General features: G+C 43.2%; 1 protein-coding gene across 1 annotated transcript in view; it reads left to right on the top strand.

Moving 5' to 3' along the window:
* LOC110533139 (A disintegrin and metalloproteinase with thrombospondin motifs 2) overlaps positions 1 to 18,943 on the top strand; it is a 48,628-nt gene that overhangs the window by 1,423 nt on the left and 28,262 nt on the right. The window contains exons 2-3 of the mRNA XM_021617226.3: positions 107 to 531; positions 17,497 to 17,668. Of these exons, the coding sequence (XP_021472901.3) occupies positions 107 to 531; positions 17,497 to 17,668 (597 nt within the window). The remainder of the gene's footprint in view (positions 1 to 106; positions 532 to 17,496; positions 17,669 to 18,943) is intronic.

An 18,943-nucleotide genomic window follows, 5' to 3' on the forward strand; every position in this document is an offset into this window, starting at 1 on the left:
ATGTGTGTGTATGGGGGGGGGGGGAACTCTGTGTGCATCTGTGCTCCTGTGCATGATTATGTGTGAATTGATCAATGTGTGATTCTGTCTCTCCCTGTGTATACAGAGTCTCTGCAGCATGTCCTGAGGGAGTATGGCGTTGTTAAGCCTGTGAACACTGATTCAGTGGGCCGGTTCCTCTCAGGCGCTGTCTCTGCACCTCAACTGGACAGCCAGCACCAGCAGGCCCACAGACGCTGGAAAAGAGAGGCTGTAGCCGCCTCAGACCCCAGCCATGGAGACCTGGAGGAGGGAGAGGGTACAGCCAGGCACAGGGAGACACTCTTCTACAATGTCACTGTGTTCGGCCAGGAGCTCCACCTGCGCCTGCACCTCAACTCCAGGCTGGTGGTCCCCGGAGCTAAGGTGGAGTGGCACGAGGAGGGCAGCGAGCCCACCTATGAGCCTCTACGGGACAGCGACTGCTTTTATGTAGGAGAGGTCACCAACGTCAGGGACACATCCGTCGCTATCAGCAACTGTGATGGCCTGGTAAGTGCTGCACTGTTGATAAATGTATCCCTCGTGTATATTTGGTACACTGATATTGCACCTGTAGAACGTTGTTAGGGACAGGTGATAGACAAATGGGCAATCCCATAGTATTAAAGGTGGCTAGACTTATGTCATCCAAAAAGACAGGAGAGGTTGGAGAGTTGAACCTCTGGCACATTGTTGTGGTTGTGTATCTCTGCACAGAAGGACTGACGTTTTTTTTTTATGTAGGCAGATGTTATTCATAATTGTCTGCATGAAATATAGGACTGTAAAAAACTAAAGCAGCACACGTAATCTCATTTGAAACTTCTCTTTCCCTGCTTGGCATTGCTGGTTGGCCTCCAGCAGGCAGGGTGGCAGTATTCCGTATGCAGGTCTCTGTGCTGAGGGAGGGAGCGAGGCCCGGTGGAGCTGTAAGTCCCTGGAGGCTTACGCTTCATATCCCAGACAGCTACTTCATCCACTCCTCTTTCCCTCCCACCCAGCTGGAATAAAACCACATCTCTTAATGATGACATGAAATAGCTCAGCCAATTCCCCCACCCCATCTTAAAGATACACAGAGCACTCATTGCAGAATATTACTCTCTCAAGGTGGGTTTCAGACAAGTCTGAATTTAGAATTAGCAATAAAGTAAACCATTTGTTAAAAACACACCACTGTGTTTTTCTCTCTTTTACCCCCCATGTCATCTGGACAAATCACACTTGCAGTGTTATGATCAGAACTGTCCAATAAACAAGTTCAGATTATAGTGTCAGAAAACAACTGTCAAGAGAAAGACCAGTATTCAAACATGGACAGTCTCATTGGTGAGTTTCTGTCTGTGACTGTGAGTGACTTTTATTACTCTTTCCTCGCTGTGAGGAGTGTTACATTTCTCTGCTTGGAGCACATAGCACCAGAGCATGTCCATACAGAGTACTGTCTGTGTTGTGACAGACTAGTGTAGGTCCTCTATTTAATCCCTCGGTCCACATACAGTCTCTCGAAAATTATTCAGACCCCTTGACTTTTACCGCATTTTGTTATATGTTACAGCCTTATTATAAAATTGATTAAATCGTTTTTTCCCTCATCACAGCACAATACCCCATAATGACAAAGCAAAAACAGTTTTTTAGAAACACAACACATTACACGTGGTCTGCAGTTGTGAGGCTGGTTAGATGTACTGCCAAATTCTCTAAAACGACATTGGAGGCGGCTTATGGTAGAGAAATGAACATTCAATTCTCTGGCAACAGCTCTGGTGGACATTTCTGCAGAGCATGCCAATTGGACACTCCTTCAAAACTTGAGACATCTGTAGCACTGTGTTGTGTGACAAAACTGTCCATTTTACAGTGGCATTTTACTGCCCCCAGCACAAGGTGCACCTGTGTAATGATCATGCTGTTTAATCAACTTCTTGATATGCCACACCTGTCAGGGGGATGGATTATCTCGGCGAAGAAGAAATGCTCCCTAACAGGGATGTAAACACATTTGTGCACAACATTTGAGAGAAATATGCTTTTTGTGCATGTGGAACATTTCAGGGATTTATTATTGAAACATGTGACTAACACTTTACATGTTGCATTTATATTTTTGTTCAGTGTAGGTTACTCTACTGCATAAGAATTACAATTTACAAGTGGATTCAGCTATGAACATTACAGAACTAAGATGAAATTCTAAATTGCATAGACAAGTTGAACAATATAGACCACCTACTGTGGTGCAACAGTAGCGTCGTTATCTGCTTGATCTCTTGCAGTGCAAACACTTGCCTGGAAAAGTTGATCCTCAGCAACTATAGGGTTGAATAAATTTGCCATCAAAAAGTTGGAATAGTAAACTCCACGTCCTAAATGAAAACACCAGCTAGCAACTCCAGCAAAGTTTGCAAGTGCATGAAGGTTTGTTTGGCTATAGTTTAATCACCCACTGGTAGGCTATGCAGATTTGCAAGCAATGCGTGTGTGGATCTATCTGTTTGTGAGCCAGCTAAATTAGCTTACCAGTAGACCGAGCGGGCTTTCGTGATTATTATCCATAGTGTCCAGCATGCAGCTGGCACTGGTCATGCTGAGAAGTCTGAAATATGGTCCAACTAGCAAGTGTTGCACTAGGAAAATATTCTCAATCCCTTGCTGAATGAAAATCGCCCACAATTCCAGTTTTCATTCAGAAGCTCAAGCTAGCAACATCAAAGCAATTTTGTAACGACAAACCCACCAGTGTTTTCAAATCTGTGCCCCGGCCTATCGCCAGCTGTCGCACAGGCAGGCAGACGTACAGACGGACTGACAGCCAGGAGCCAATATTATTAACTGTTAACACATTTATTTGTCAGCTAAATGACATGTTTGTTTCTGTATCACTCAACTCTAATTTATGTGTCTCGTTTGTATTGAGAGGATATAGCTAGGTATATATCGTTGATGTGTTGCTGTTTTATTTATGTTTTTTTTGTGTGTTTTTTTTCCACCTTGATTTAACCAGGTAGGCCAGTTGAGAACAAGTTCTCATTTATAACTGCGACCTGGCCAAGATGAAGCAAAGCAGTGCGACAAAAACAACAACACAGAGTTACACTTAAACAAAAGTACAGTCAGTAACACAATAGAAAGGTCTATGTACAGTGTGTGCAAATGTAGAAAAGTAGGGAGATAAGGCAATAAATAGGCCCATACAGGCGAAATAATTACACTTTTGCATTAACACTGGAGTGACAGATGTGCAGATGATGATGTACAAGTAGAGATACTGGGGTGCAAAAGAGCAAGAGGATAAATAACAATATGGGATTGAGGTAGTTGGGTGTGCTATTTACAGATTGGCTGTGTACATGTACAGCTGCTCTCACAGCTGAAGTTAGAGAGGGAGATAAAGGACTCCAACTTCAGTGATTTTTGCAATTCGTTCCATTCATTGGCAGAGAACTGGAAGGAAAGGCGGCCAAAGGAAGTGTTGGCTTTGGGAATGACCAGTGAAATTTACCTGCTGAAGCGCGTGCTGCGGGTGGGAGTTGCTATGGTGACCAGTGAGCTAAGATAAGGCGGGGCTTTACCTAGCCAAGACTTATAGATGACCTGGAGCCGGTGGGTTTGGCAACAAATATGTAGTGAGGGCCAGCCAACGAGAGTATACAGGTCGCAGTGGTGGGTAGTATATGGGGCTTTGGTGACAAAACGCATGGCACTGTGATAGACTGCATCCAATTTGCTGAGTAGAGTGTTGGAGGCTATTTTGTAAATGACATCGCCAAAGTCAAGGATCGGTAGGATAGTCAGTTTTACAAGGGTATGTTTGACAGCATGACTGAAGGATGCTTTGTTGCGAAATAGGAAGCCAATTCTAGATTTAACTTTGGATTGGAGATGGTTAATGTGAGTCTGGAAGGAGAGTTTACAGTCTAACCAGACACCTAGGTATTTGTAGTTGTCCACATATTCTAAGTCAGTACCGTCCAGAGTAGTGATGCTAGTCAGGTGGGCGACTGCAGGCAGCAATCGATTGAAGAGCATGCATTTGGTTTTACTAGCATTTAAAAGCAGTTGGAGGCCAAGAAAGGAGTGTTGTATGGCATTGAAGCTCATCTGGAGGTTTGTTAACACAGTGTCCAAAGAAGGGCCAGATGTATACAAAATGGTGTCATCTGCATAGAGGTGGATCAGAGAATCACCAGCAGCAAGAGCGACATCATTGATATATACAGAGAAAAGAGTAGGCCCAAGAATTGAACCCTGTGGCACCCCCATAGAGACTGCCAGAGGTCTGGACAACAGGCCGTCCAATTTGACACACTGAACTCTGTCTAAGAAGAAGTTGGTGAACCAGGCGAGGCAGTCATTTGAGAAACCAAGGCTGTTGAGTCTGCCGATAAGAATGCAGTGATTGACAGAGTCGATAGCCTTGGCCAGGTCAATGAAGACGGCTGCACAATACTGTCTTTTAATGATAGCGGTTATGATATCGTTTAGGACCTTGAGTGTGGTTGAGGTGAACCCATGACCAGCTCGGAAGCCAGATTGCATAGTGGAGAAGGTACAGTATGATTCAAAATGGTTCGTGATCTGTTTGTTAACTTGGCTTTCGAAGATTTTAGAAAGGCGGGGCAGGATGGATATAGGTCTATAAACAGTTTGGGTCAAGAGTGTCTCCCCCATTAAAGAGGGGGATGACCGCGGCAGCTTTCCAATATTTGGGGACCTCAGATGATACAAAAGAGAGGTTTAACAGGCTAGTAATAGAGGTTGCAACAATTTTGGCAGATCATTTTAGAAAGAGAGGGTCCAGATTGTCTAGCTCAGCTGATTTGCAGGGATCCAGATTTTCTAGCTCTTTCAGAACATCGGCTATCTGGATTTAGGTGAAGTAGAAATGGGGAGGCTTGGGCAAGTTGCTGTGAGAGGTGCTGAGCTGTTGGCCGGGGTAGGGGTAGTCAGGTGGAAAGTATGGCCAGCCGTAGAAAAATGCTTTTTGAAATGATTGATTATCATAGATTTATCGGTGGTGACAGTGTTTCCTAGCCTCAGTGCAGTGGGAAGCTGGAAGGATGTGCTCTTGTTTTCCATAGACTTTACAGTGTCCCAAAACATTTTGGAATTAGTGCTACAGGATGCAAATTTATGTTTGAGAAAGCTAGCCTTAGCTTTCCTGACTGACTGAGTATATTGGTTCCTGACTTCCCTGAAAAGTTGCATATCGCGGGGACTATTCGATGCTATTGCAGAACACCACAGGATGTTTTTGTGCTGGTCAAGGGCAGGCAAGTATGGGGTGAACCAAGGGCTATGTCTGTTCTTAGTTCTACATTTTTTTGAATGGGGCATGCTTATTTAAGATGGTGAGGAAAGCACTTTTAAAGAGCAACCAGGCATCCTCTATTGACGGGATGAGGCCAATATCCTTCCAGGATACCCGGGCCAGTGCGATTAGAAAGGCCTGCTCGCTGAAGTGTTTTAGGGAGCGTTTGACAGTTATGAGGGGTGGTCGTTTGACCCCGGACCCATTATGCATGCAGCCAATGAGGCAGTTATTGCTGAGATCCTGGTTGAAGACAGCAGAGGTGTATTTAGAGGGCAAGATGATCAGGATGATATCTAAGAGGGTCGCCATGGTTATGGATTTAGGGTTGTACCTGGTAGGTTCCTTGATAATTTGTGTGAGATTGAGGGCATCTAGGACGGCCGGGGTGTTAAGCATGTCCCAGTTTAGGTTACCTAACAATACGAACTCTGATGATAGATGGGGGGCAATCACGGATGGGGGGCAATCCTGGATGGGGGGCAATCCTGGATGGATCAGTAGTCCTGGATGGATCAGAGGGACAGATAGAAGGTGCATAAGAGAAATGATCAATAGGCCTATGCGTCATATTTTCCTGGAGAAATCTTACTTGCAGCTTGTAAACAATAATTCATAAAACCTTCATGTCTATCCCTTTGAAGTGATGGAAATGGCAAATTCATCTTTTGTCTATACAATTCAAGATATAATAACCCAGAAAAAAAGTGACATTTAATTTGGGACTTACTGAGTCTGGTTTTAAGGCCCCAGGTCTTCTCATCATCAGCTCTATGGTCTCCACACATCACTCTGCATGGCATGGCATTGCAGGCCAGGCATGAGTATCATCATTAGCAGACTGCACCATGCCAGAGCAGAGCAGGCCGCTACCCCTGCTAAGTGAGAACTGAGTAGGAGGTGCACTACAAGTGTCCGCTTCAGACATCCAGCAGAGGCACAAGCTGTTGCCATTGCGCAGTATCTATAGGAAACTGAAATTGGAGAAAGTGACATCCACCAAATGATTATTGGGGGGGGGGGGGGGGGGGGGGGGGGGGGTGCCTGAGAAAATCTGTTGTGGCCTATGCTACAGACAGTTGTCATGGAAACCATCCTCTTATGCAATTTGTCCCAAGGGGTCAGTGTAGTGTGTGTGTGTGTGTGTGTGTGTGTGTGTGTGTGTGTGTGTGTGTGTGTGTGTGTGTGTGTGTGTGTGTGTGTGTGTGTGTGTGTGTGTGTGTGTGTATGCGTGTGCGTGCGTGCGTACGTGATATCTATCTGTTTTGCAATTTTGCGTGTTGATGGTTTCTTGGTTGAAAATCCTCATTTGCATTATATAAACTGAGTATACAAAACATTTAGAACACCCGCTCCATTACATAGACTGACCAGATAAATACATGTGAAACTATGATCTCTTAATAATGTCACTTGTTAAATCCACTTCAATCTGTGTAGATGAAGGGGAGGAGACAGGTTAAAGAATCATTTTTAATACTTGAGACAAGTGAGACATGGATTGTGTATGTGTGCCATTCAAAGGGTGAATGGGTAAGTAATCATCCTTATCATCCTTACCCAAAGGCATTTAAGTGCCTTTGAACGGGGTATGGTAGTAGGTGCCAGATGCACCGGTTTGTGTCAAGAACTGCAATGCTGCTGGGTTTTTCATGTGTATATCAAGAATGGTCCACCACCCAAAGGACATCCAGCCAACTTGACACAACTGTGGGAAGCATTGGAGTCAACATGGACCAGCAACCATGTGGAACACTTTCGAATTGAGGCTGTTCTGAGGACAAAAGTAGGGGTGCAACTCAAGGTGTTCATAATGTTTGGTATACTCAGCATATGCCAGTTGTGTATAACCTCCAACATCCAGTTGTTGGGGACTTGGCAGAGGATGCAGCCATCTGTTGCCCCCCTCTCTGGGTTGGGCCAATAGGAGACACTCTCTTTTGTCGAGCTGAGTGGGCAGTGGAGAGGGGTTAAGGAGGAACACACTTGTCAGCTAGGGCCATTCCAGAATCCCCTGGATCTGGTCTCTATGGAGTATCTGTGGCCTTGGTTGATTCCATTAACATTCCACAAGCCACACTTACCATTGCTACAAGCTGGAGGAAGCAGCATTGAATGATAGAAGTGAGGAGCCCACTGCACAGGCACATTTCCTTTCCTCTCACCAGAGTTTAGATCTCGTTCTATATAAGTGTGGATGAAAACCTCAGTCTTAATTGTAGGATGAAAGAAAGCATTCTTCTTCCTCCACCACTAAGCGCTCATGTGGCCTGCCTGTCTGTCTACCACACTGTCTGTCTATCACGTTGTCTCGCACTGTCTGTCTGTCTAGTGTCCGCCTTCCCTCTCTCCATCTCTCATCCGTCTGGCTGAGTGCCCAGTCCAGCAGGCTGTGTGCTACATTACCGTTTCAAAGTGACATATTGGCGCTCTTGTCAGGATTTACAGTTGAGATAACAAGCCCAGCTTGAGCGTAAAGAGGATCTTTGAACCGGAAGACACAATGCCTCTGCTGTGGAGAACAGGTCTAGACACGTGAATACAGCTGACCTCCTTAGAGATGTCTTGCCATGTTTTGTTTTTGTTTGATTCTGTGTCAGCTTTCTTTCAGGGCCATGATACTTGGTCCAATTATGCAGATGAAAAACATGGAGCGTCTTGAAGAAATCCATGACTGACACCTTAGCATTTAGAGTTGTCTATGTATGTCATGGTGTAAAGGAGCATGACCTGGATACGTACAGTAGATGTTTCTGAGGGAAAACATTTCAAAAGGAAAGCGTGTCAGGGCACACACAGACAAAGTGTTGAGTGTGACTCTATCCAAATGCAATGTTAAAGTGACGGGCGGGAATGAAAAAGAGGAGTTGGGTCTTGATAGTTCCCTCCGGTCCCGTCTGTAGTTACAGTGTGCGTTGTGATCTCAGCCACCTGGCTTGGCCAGTCCCTGCAGGAGTTGCGGTCTCCAAATGGAAAACCGCAGTGTGGAGTGGATGTTAGTCAAGAGAGTTCAGAGTGGAGGCAATACATGTGAGATTTGACCCGATGATTCAGGACAGTTTAATGTGTGTGCATGCGTCAGTGGCGTACAGCAGTTTTGCGGTTCCCCCGGCATTTGAGCTTTTCTTATTATTCAACACATTTTTTCACGGGGCAAAGAGAAAATGTTTTAACGTTAATTTCCTGCAATTCAACACATTATAATGGTTGAGGAAAATGTCCAGTTTTATAACTATTATTCTACATGTTTTGCAATGAGGCAGAGATAGCTTGGCCCTGTTTGGGGCCCCCAGATGCCAGAAGCTTCTGGGGCCCCCAGAAGTCCCCGTCTTAGGTCAGTTAGGATCACCACTTTATTTTAAGAATGTGAAATGTCAGAATAATAGTAGAGAGAATAATATATTTCAGCATTTATTTCTTTCATCACATTCCCAGTGGGTCAGAAGTTTACATGCACTCAATTTGTATTTGATAGCATTGCCTTTAAAATGTTTACCTTGGGTCAAACGTTTCGGGTAGTTTCCCACAAGCTTCCCACAATAAGTTGGGTGAATTTTGGCCCATTGCTCCCTACAGACCTGGTGTAACTTAGTGAGGTTTGTAGGCCTCCTTGCTCGAGCACACTTTTTCAGTTCTGATCACAAATTTTCTATAGGATTGAGGTCAGGGCGTTGTGATGGCCACTCCAATACCAATACCATTTTGCCACAACTTCAAAGGTATGCTTGGGGTCATTCTCCATTTGGAGGACCCATTTGCAATCAAGCGTTCACTTCCTGACTGATGTCTTGAGATGTTGTTCAATATATCCACATCATTTTCACTCCTCATGAAGCCATCTATTTTGTGAAGTGCACCAGTCCCTCCTGCAGCAAAGAACCGTCATAACATGATGCTGCCACCTCCGTGTTTCACGGTTGAGATGGTGTTCTTCGGCTTGCAAGCCTCCTCCTTTTTCCTCCAAACATAGCAATGGTCATTATGGCCAAACAGTTATATTTTTGTTTCATCAGACCAGAGTACATTTCTCCAAAAGGTACGACCTTTGTCCCCATGTGTAGTTGCAAACCGTAGTCTGCCTTTTTTAATGGCTGTTTTGGAGCAGTGACTTCTTCCTTGCTGAGTGGCCTTTCAGGTTATGTCGATATAGGACTTGTTTTACTGTGGATATAGATACTTTTGTACCTGTTTCCTCCAGCATCTTCACAAGGTCCTTTGCTGTTGTTCTGGGATTGATTTACACTTTTCACACCCAAGTACTTTCATCTCTAGGAGACAGAACGCATCTCCTTCCTGAGCGGTATAATGGCTGTGTGGTCCCATGGTGTTTATTCTTGCATACTATTGTTTGTGCAGATGAACGTGGTACCTTCAGGCATTTGGAAATTGCTCCCAAGGATGAACCAGACTTGTGGAGGTCTACAATTAGTTTTTTAAGGTCTTGGCTGATTTCTTCTGAATTAACCATGATGTCAAGCAAAGAGGCACTGAGTTTGAAGGTAGGCCTTGAAATACATCCACAGCTACACCTCCAATTGACTCACATGATGTCAATTAGCCTATCAGAAATTTCTAAAGCCATGACATTATTTTCTGGAGTTTTCCAAGCTGTTTAAAGGCACAGTCAACTTAATGTAAGTAAACTTCTGACCCACTGGAATTGTGATACAGTGAATTCTAAATGAAATAATCTGTCTGTAAACAATTGTTGGAAAAATGACTTGTGTCATGCACAAAGTAGATGTCCTAACCGACTTGCCAAAACTATAGTTTGTTAACAAAACATTTGTGGAGTGGTTGAAAAACGAGTTTTAATGACTCCAACCTAAGTGTATGTAAACTTCCGACTTCAACTGTATATCACAGGAGGTTGGTGGCACCTTAAATACGGAGGACAGGTTTGTGGTAATGGCTGGAGCGTAATAAGTGGAATGATATCAAATACACCACAGACATGGTGTCCATGTGTTTGACTCTGTTCTCCACTGTTATATCTGATGGGATGTATAGACATTATGGATAGACATTATGGACAGTATATGGATAGAATATGTAGTATATCTGAAGAATACGTAGGATAGAATAGTATATGTATAGCAGTAGTTGAATGGGCTATGACTTGACTAGAATACAGTATATGCATATGAAGTGGGCAAAACAGTATGCAAACGTTATTAAAATGACCAGTGTTCCAGTGACCAGTGTTCCATGTCTATGTACATAGGCAGCAGCATCTAAGGTGCAGGGTTGAGTAACCAGGTGGTAGCCGGCTAGTGACAGTTCAGGGCAGGGTACTTGGCGGAGGCCAGCTAGTGATGACTATTTAACAGTCTGATGGCCTTGAGAATGAAGCTGTTTTTCTGTCTCTGATACATCATCCAAAGTGTAATTAATAACTTTACCATGCTCTAAGGGAAATTCAGTGTTAGCTTCTTTTTTTTACCCATCTTCCAATAGATGCCCTTCTTTGCGAGGCAATGGAAAACCTCCCAGGTCTTTGTGGTTGAATCTGTGTTTGAAATTCACTTCTCGACTGAGGGACCTTACAGATAATTACGTTACAGCCTTATTCTAAAATTATTATTTTTTAAATCCCCCTATCAATCTACACACAATACCCCATAATAAGTGAAAACAGGTGTTTTATTATTTTTGCAAATGTATTCAAAATTAAAACAGAAATACCTTATTTATATACGTATTCAGACCCTTTGCTATGAGACTCAAAATTGAGCTCGGGTGCATCCTGTTTCCATTGGTCATCCTTGAGATGTTTCTACAACTTGATTGGAGTCCAGCTGTGGTAAATTCAATTGATTGGACATGATTTGGAAAGGCACACACCTGTCTATATAAGATCCCACAGTTGACAGTGCATGTCAGAGCAAAAACCAAGCCATGAGGTCGAAGGAATTGACCGCAGAGCTCTGAGACAGGATTGTGTCGAGGCACAGATCTGGGGAAGTGTACCAAAACATTACTGCAGCATTTAAGGTCCCCAAGAACGTAGAGGCGTCCACCATTTTAAATGGGAGATGTTTTGAACCACCAAGACTTTTCCTAGAGCTGGCCGCCCTGCCAAACTGAGAAATTGTGGGGGAGAGGGGCCTTGGTCAGGGAGGTGACCAAAAACCTGATGGTCACTCTGACAGAGCTCCAGAGTTCCTCTGTGAAGATGGCAGAACCAATCAGGCTGATGGAAGCCACTCCTCAGTAAAAGGCACATGACTTCCCGCTTGGAGTTTGCCTAAAGCCACCTAAAGGACACTCAGACAATGAGAAACAAGATTATTTGGTCTGATGAAACCAAGATTGAACTCTTTAGCCTGAATGCCAAGCGTCACATCTTGAGGAAACCAGGCACTATTCCAACGGTGAAGAGTGGTGGTGGCAGAATGCTGTGGGGCTGTTTTTCAGTGGCAGAGACTGGGAGACTAGTCAGGTTCAAGGGAAATATGAACGGAGCAAAGTACAGAGAGATCCTTAATGAAAACCTGCTCCGGAGCATTCAGGACCTCAGACTGTGGTGAAGGTTTACCTTCCAACAGGAATCATACCTAAGAAGACTTGAGGCTGTAATCGCTGCCACCGGTGCTTCAACAAAGTACTGAGTAAAACTACTGAATACTTTTTTAAATGTAATATTTCAGTTTTTAATTTGTTTTATACATTTGCAAACATTTCTAAAAAACTGTTTTTGGTTTGTCATTATAGGGTATTGTATGTAGATTGATGAGGAAAAAATAACAATTTAATACATTTTGGAATAAGGCTGTAACGTAACAAAATGTGGAAAAAGTCAAGGGGTTTGAATACTTTTCGAAAGCACTTTATATGACCTCTGGAGTCATATACAGTATGTTACTATACAGCCACTGCATTCCAATTGAGGCACTTATCAGTGACCAAATCTGCCATTTTCAAGACATATACGGGATGACAGGGATGTGAGTGCAAATGGCTACAGGGCTGTAGTTATTACAAGGGCTCGTCCATTCATATCAACTGGATAATAGTACTATTGTCAACCCTATAAAACCTTCCATTACCTCTTAGAGATGTGCTTAGCTGCAGTATACAGTATCTGTAATTGCACACAAAGCTGTCCATTTTGAGAGCTAAGGTAGTGCTCAGGTGCTTCCACCCCTGTTCAGACAGACAGACAGACAGACAGACAGACAGACAGACAGACAGACAGACAGACAGACAGACAGACAGACAGACAGACAGACAGCTGTCTGGTTCTGAATGGCAAGGCAGCAGGCAAAGTCAGCCTGAGTGAGAGCTCTGCTCTGCCTGCCTCTTATTTGGAACATGTCAGGCAGGCTATGTTCTCCTCTCCCTTCTCCCTACAGACATGACTACCTCGGTATTAATTCATTTTCCTGCCCCCGCTCTCCCTACCTCTTCTCTCCTGACTTCTCAGCTTTTGTCTCTGGTTTGAAAATAGTTCAAACCTGCCCTTCTCAGTTAAATGGAATTATCTCTCATCTTCACTTGGAATTGTTTATTTATTTTTGACTGAATCAAAAAGTGAAGTCCCCTGTACCCAAGATAAGTTTGTTGTCTTATTGGAAATGTTTTGTTGTTTTAGGCCTGTTCTATGGCCTGGTATATTGCTGTCCCTGAAAATACGCATGCAGGCACTCAGAGTCAAACACACACACACATACACACTGAACAGTGATCCGTGAACACTGCAGTTATGGTATGTGCAGAGGGACTGCCTCAGAGACAGGAGTTAACCTCTGACTGCTGCTGTTGCCGTGGCTTCCTTATTAGAGCCTTTTGAACCACGGGTCTCCCGGGCGACCAATCTCGATTCGATATAGGCCGATAGTTTTTATATTCTCTGGGTCAAGGTTTGGCTTTCTCAAGAGAGGCTTTATTGCTGCCACTTTTAGTAAGTTTGGTACACATCCGGTGGATAGGGAGCCATTTATTATGTTCAACATAGGAGGGCCAAGCACAGGAAGCAGCTCTTTCAGTAGTTTAGTTGGAATAGGGTCCAGTATGCAGCTTGAAGGTTTAGAGGCCATTACTCTTTTCATGAATGTGTCAAGAGATATAGGGTTAAAAAACTTGAATGTCTCCCTTGATACTAGGTCCTGGCAGTGTTGTGCAGACTCAGGACAGCTGAGCTTTGGAAAAATATGCAGATTTAAAAGGGGAGTCTGTAATTTGCTTTCTAATGATCATGATCTTTTCGTCAAAGAAGTTCATGAATTTATCACTACCGAAGTGAAAGCCATCCTCTCTTGGGGAATGCTTTTTAGTTAGCTTTGCGACAATATCAAAAATACATTTTGGATTGTTCTGGAAAAATAGGAGGATTGAGCTGCAGTAAGTGCTCATCGATGTTGTACGGTACTGTCTTTGCAAGCTAGTTGGAAGACTTACAGTTTGGTGGAGCGCCATTTCCGTTCCAATTTTCTGGAAGATTGCTTCAGGTCTCAGGTATTTTCTGTATACCAGGAAGCTAATTTCTTATGACAAATGTTTTTTTGTTTTTAGGGGTCAGACTGCATCTAGGGTATTACGCAAGGTTAAATCTAGTTCCTCAGTTAGGTGGTTAACCAAATGTTGTACTCCGACGTCCTTGGGTAGGTGGAGGGAGTCTGGAAGGGCATCTAGGAATCTTTGAGTTGTCCGGGAATTTATAGCACAGATTTTTATGATCCTTGGTTGGGGTCTAAGCAGATTATTTGTTGTGATTGCAAACGTAATAAATTGGTGGTCCGATAGTCCAGGATTATGTGAAAAAACATTAAGATCCATAATATTTATTCCACAGGACAAAACTAGGTCCAGAGTATGACTGTGACAGTCAGTAGGTCCGGAGACATGTTGGACAAATCCCACTGAGTCGATGATGATTCCGAAAGTCTTTTGGAGTGGGTCTGTGGACCCTTCCATGTAACAGTAGCTATAAAAAGTGATTGAGTAGGCTGCAGAGATTTCATTACTATCTAGGCTCAAAATATGAAAATGCAGTCATCTTTTGGGGGGAAATTGAAATTTGCTATCGTAAATGTTTGCAACACTTCCGCCTTTGCGGAAGTTTCAGTCAGGCCAATCACATCAAGATTATGATCAGTGATTAGTTAATTGACTGTAACTGCCTTGGAAGTGAGGGATCTAACATTAAGTAGCCCTATTTTGAGATGTGAGATATCACAATCTCTTTCAATAATGACAGGAATGGAGGAGGTCTTTATTCCAGTGAGATTGCTAAGGTGAACACTGCCATGTTTAGTTTTGCCCAACCTAGATCGATGCACAGACATGGTCTCAATGGGGATAGCTGAGCTGACTACACTGACTGCGTTAGTGGCAGACCACTAAGCTGGTTGGCTAACAGCATGCTGCCTGGCCTGCACCCTATCTCATTGTGGAGCTAGGGGAGTTAGAGCCCTGCCTATGTTTGTAGATAAGATGAAAGCACCCCTCCAGCTAGGATGGAGTCTGTCACTCCACAGCAGGCCAGGTTTGGTCCTGTTTGTGGGTGAGTCCCAGAAAGAGGGCCAATTATCTACAAATTCTATCTTTTGGGAGGGGCAGAAAACAGTTTTCAACCAGCGATTGAGTTGTGAGTGCTGTAGAGCTCATCACTCCCCCTAACTGGGAGGGGGCCAGAGACAATTACTCGATGCTGACACATCTTTCTAGCTGATTTACACACTGAAGCTATGTTGCTCTTGGTGACCTCTGACTGTTTCATCCTGAAATGTGTAATTTAGCAAAGGGTCCACCAAATTTTCCCTATTTGTCTGCGTCTTCAGTCCAGAGTGCATTGCATGGTGCTGTTGCATGGCCGTTGCGAATGTCAGACTCCACTCTGCGAGGCACATCGATCTACAGGTTCAACATGGTGAGATTGTAGACTTCTTAAATTGATAGTGTAGTTTGTTTAGTCGATTTTACAGCTAACTAGCTACTTCACATGCTGATATTGACTTTGGTATTAATATTTCCAGATTGCAAAAATTCTGATAGGTCGTCTAATTTCAGTTTATGTGACAAAACAAGCAAATATAGTGTAGAGAATCATTGTACCATCTAAACCTCTGTGAAATATATTTTCCATAACCAAAAATATTTTATTTTCAGTTGTTTTTGAAGCTGTTGTACAAAACCAAAAGTAAAAGATGCAAAAATTCAACTTTAAAATGGGATGCATTGAAATAGTGCACACAGAACAAATCTACCACTTCTTAGACTTGATTTCAATGAGAATGACAGATTTATAACTCATATTTATTTGTGAATTTTATCAGGTCGCCCAAAAAGTTATAATGTATATTGCAGCTATAACACGGTCAGTTATAGGAATTAGTGGTTTTGGGTGGATTTTTACTTTAACGAGGCAGCAGGCCTGAGCAGGAAACCCAGACGTGACAGGGCTTCTCAGGCTCTCTCAGGCTCTGCTCTCCCATTTCAGTCTTGGCAGGCCAGGCATGCTCTGGAGTCTCTCAGGCTCAGAAAAGCCAGAGTCTCACAATTACATTGGAGCTGGATCCCATCACATCTTCAATAAGCTGCTGCACTTCAGCATAGTTTATGCTGACTTATCAATCATTGCTCCTGTCGAGGTTTACAATTTGTATGCCAATTTACAGCTACATGTCTATTGTGCCCTGGACTCAGGTGGTGAAAATAACAGAGTTGTGGACCACTGATCCAAATGTCTTGACACCATATAACTTTTTTCAGACTGTAAAGCTGGTGACAGAGTGATATCATTGTGATTGTTAGGTGAAGTTGATCCTTCAAATGTTAGTTTGAGATTTTCTAGCCCAAATGGCCATGTGCTTTGTTGTTGAAGACAGAGTTTGATTTCAGATTTGGGAGTTTGGATGTCTTTCACAGTGAAGCCAGAAATATTTAGTCTGCAAAAACCCAGTCTTGCATCATTGTTTAATAAAAAATAACTAGACTTAGTTTATTCGTTTTACAAGTGGCTGCAATAACAGATAGCCATCCCTGAGACACGTGGAAGAATGGGAATTATTGCTTTTAAGACTTCTGTCTTCTGAACATTGAGGTGTGTGCTTCTTTCCTCCGGCCCAGGGTAGAATCTTTGCTATTACCTTTAATCCCTAGCATGACTTTAATTAGCTGTTAGAGTTCTAGATTTCCTGAGATAAGGTGAGCAACTGCCTTTCTGAGGTGAGGATGTTGTGTGTTTAGCCCTGCAGCATCCTAAGGCAGATTACGTTTGACTTCACAGTGGCTCAGAGAGTTGGCAATCGAGGTGTATCCGCTGGTGTCGATTTATGCTGCGTCCAGACCTTTCTTTGGTAATTAAACCTCGGGAGGATGTGACAGCTCCTTATGTAAAATTTCCCAGGAGGCTGTGGCTAAACGGCCGCATCAGCGGCCACGCTCTAACTCTGCGGTCAGGGGGGAGAGAGAGGAGCAGTTCACGTTCACACCCCTTGTCTTCACGTTCACGAAGACTTGGCTTGGGGGGGGGCACTTGGCTTGGGTTGTCACGCCACATTTAGGCTGTCTGCATTTCTGGAAACATTAGTACTATTTTTGTGTTTTTTTGTTGCTGTTAATGGCCCCATATTGATCAACTAATTTTCCTTTCAGTCTCATGTCAGTTCTACTTTAAAGTGGTCAATGCTGTCCTCTCTTCTGGCTGATCTTCAAAGTGGTTGAGATATTGATTATTGTGTATTTCCCATTCTCAAAGTTATTCTCAAAGTGTTATTTAAAGCTGCAATAGGTAACTTTTTGGGCGACCCAACCAAATTCTCATAGAAATGTGAGTTATATATCTGTCATTCTCATTGAAAGCACGTCTATAAAGTGGTAGATATGTTCTATGTGTGCTATTTCTATGCTTCCCATTCTTAAGCTTAGTTTTTTTGCGTATTTTACTTTTGGATTGGTACACCAGCTTCAAACAGCTGATAATACAATATTTTAGATTATGGAAAATATATTTCACAGCGGTTTAGATGGTACAATGATTCTCTACACTATGTTTACTTGTTTTATCACATCAACTGAAATTAAGCGAACTATTAGAATTTTTGCAACCAGGAAATGGTGATTTTTCTCCATAGGTCACCTTTAAAAGTTAGTTTTTCATGTTAGAAGATTGTGATTGTAGAATTCAAACCCCCCCTTCTCATCTCTCTCTCCCTCAGGCAGGAATGATCCGTACGGGGAAGGAGGAGTTCTTCATCGAGCCCCTGGTGCGTGGAGGGGGCCTGATGGTAGAGGAGGAGGAGAGAGGAGACGGACGACATCACATTGTTTATCGCTCCTCTGCCATTAAGAGGCCCCCTGTCAATCAAACAGCAGACTCTCACCCCCGAGGTAAAAGGAACTTCAGATACACCTTTACAGACTATGATTTTCCTGACTGTCAGGAGACATGATAAAAATTCCTTCATGAGGTCATCGTCATTTGTGACTTTAGAGTGCTGAATGCAGATAAGCTACTCTGTCAGATTATTGTCCTTCATTTTGAAATGTGAAACAGTTATGAAAGACTTGTCTCCTAGACATTCCATTTGTATCCCTTTTAGGAGATGTTGAAATGGCAGTAAACTTTGCTTTTATTGTGCAGAGAGAAAACAAATGTATCCCTCTCCATGTCCTCCAAGTTCTCCTGGTCCAGCCTGATGAACATTATGGATGCTATCCAGAGAAATCATCTTATTCCACATTTGTTTATTCCGATTTTTTGTTGGTGTTTCCCGATTTCTATAAATCTATTATTTAGTTCACTGTGTACATAACCTGTCATGACTCCACATGTAAATATGCAAACGTGTGCAGTCTCTGGGATGCCTCTACTAAGCAAATCTTACTGGAGGATAGTTCAACGCCCTTGTTTGTCAAAGCAAATGCGACTAAACTCGATTGAACCAACTGTGCAACTTTTTTTTATTTTCTCCCTATCGTGTACAGCCATTCGACTTACCAAAATTGTGACAAAGCATTCTCACTGGATGGGAAATGTACAGTAATAAAGTTCTAAAAGGGATTCACATGTCACTTCAGTTCCAACAACGGAGCTCAGCCTGGAGATATTGGGAGGCTAGACTTGCTTCTCAGTCACTTCAAATTTGTAGTTTCTTTGTCTGAGTAGTTCTACACAAATTCTCATAACACAAATGCACACATCCTCTCACAATGTATAGAAACGTAAAGAACACCAATACACACACGTACAGTACAAACAAAATTGTATGAACTTCTAAAGGGGGAACTGGTGGAGATACAGGAGAACACCCTCACGATGGACTTTGGTGACGTCAGCTGGAATGTGTGGATCGGATTTAAAGCTCAGATGTAGTCTCACAAATCCATCAGAGGCGTTTCGGTCGCAGCCAACTCCTATGTGGCAGGGCTGAGTGCTGATGGGATATTAGCCTACAGTAAACTTAAGTCCTCCAGTGGAGGAGAGCATGGTTGACCTAGAGCAGACTCTAGATGGACCTTGTAGCTCAAGAGAATGATAAGGACATTGAGTAAAAATAAACATTAAGGGCACTATTCAATCAGATCAGCTTTAGCCGACATCTGCATATCGGTTATTTTGGCAGTGTCAGAAGTGGAACTGCGTTTGAACTGTCAAATGATTAT

The sequence above is a fragment of the Oncorhynchus mykiss genome, chromosome 10 (assembly GCF_057628025.1).
Source record: "Oncorhynchus mykiss isolate SJ-2025 chromosome 10, ASM5762802v1, whole genome shotgun sequence".
NCBI lineage: Eukaryota > Metazoa > Chordata > Actinopteri > Salmoniformes > Salmonidae > Oncorhynchus > Oncorhynchus mykiss.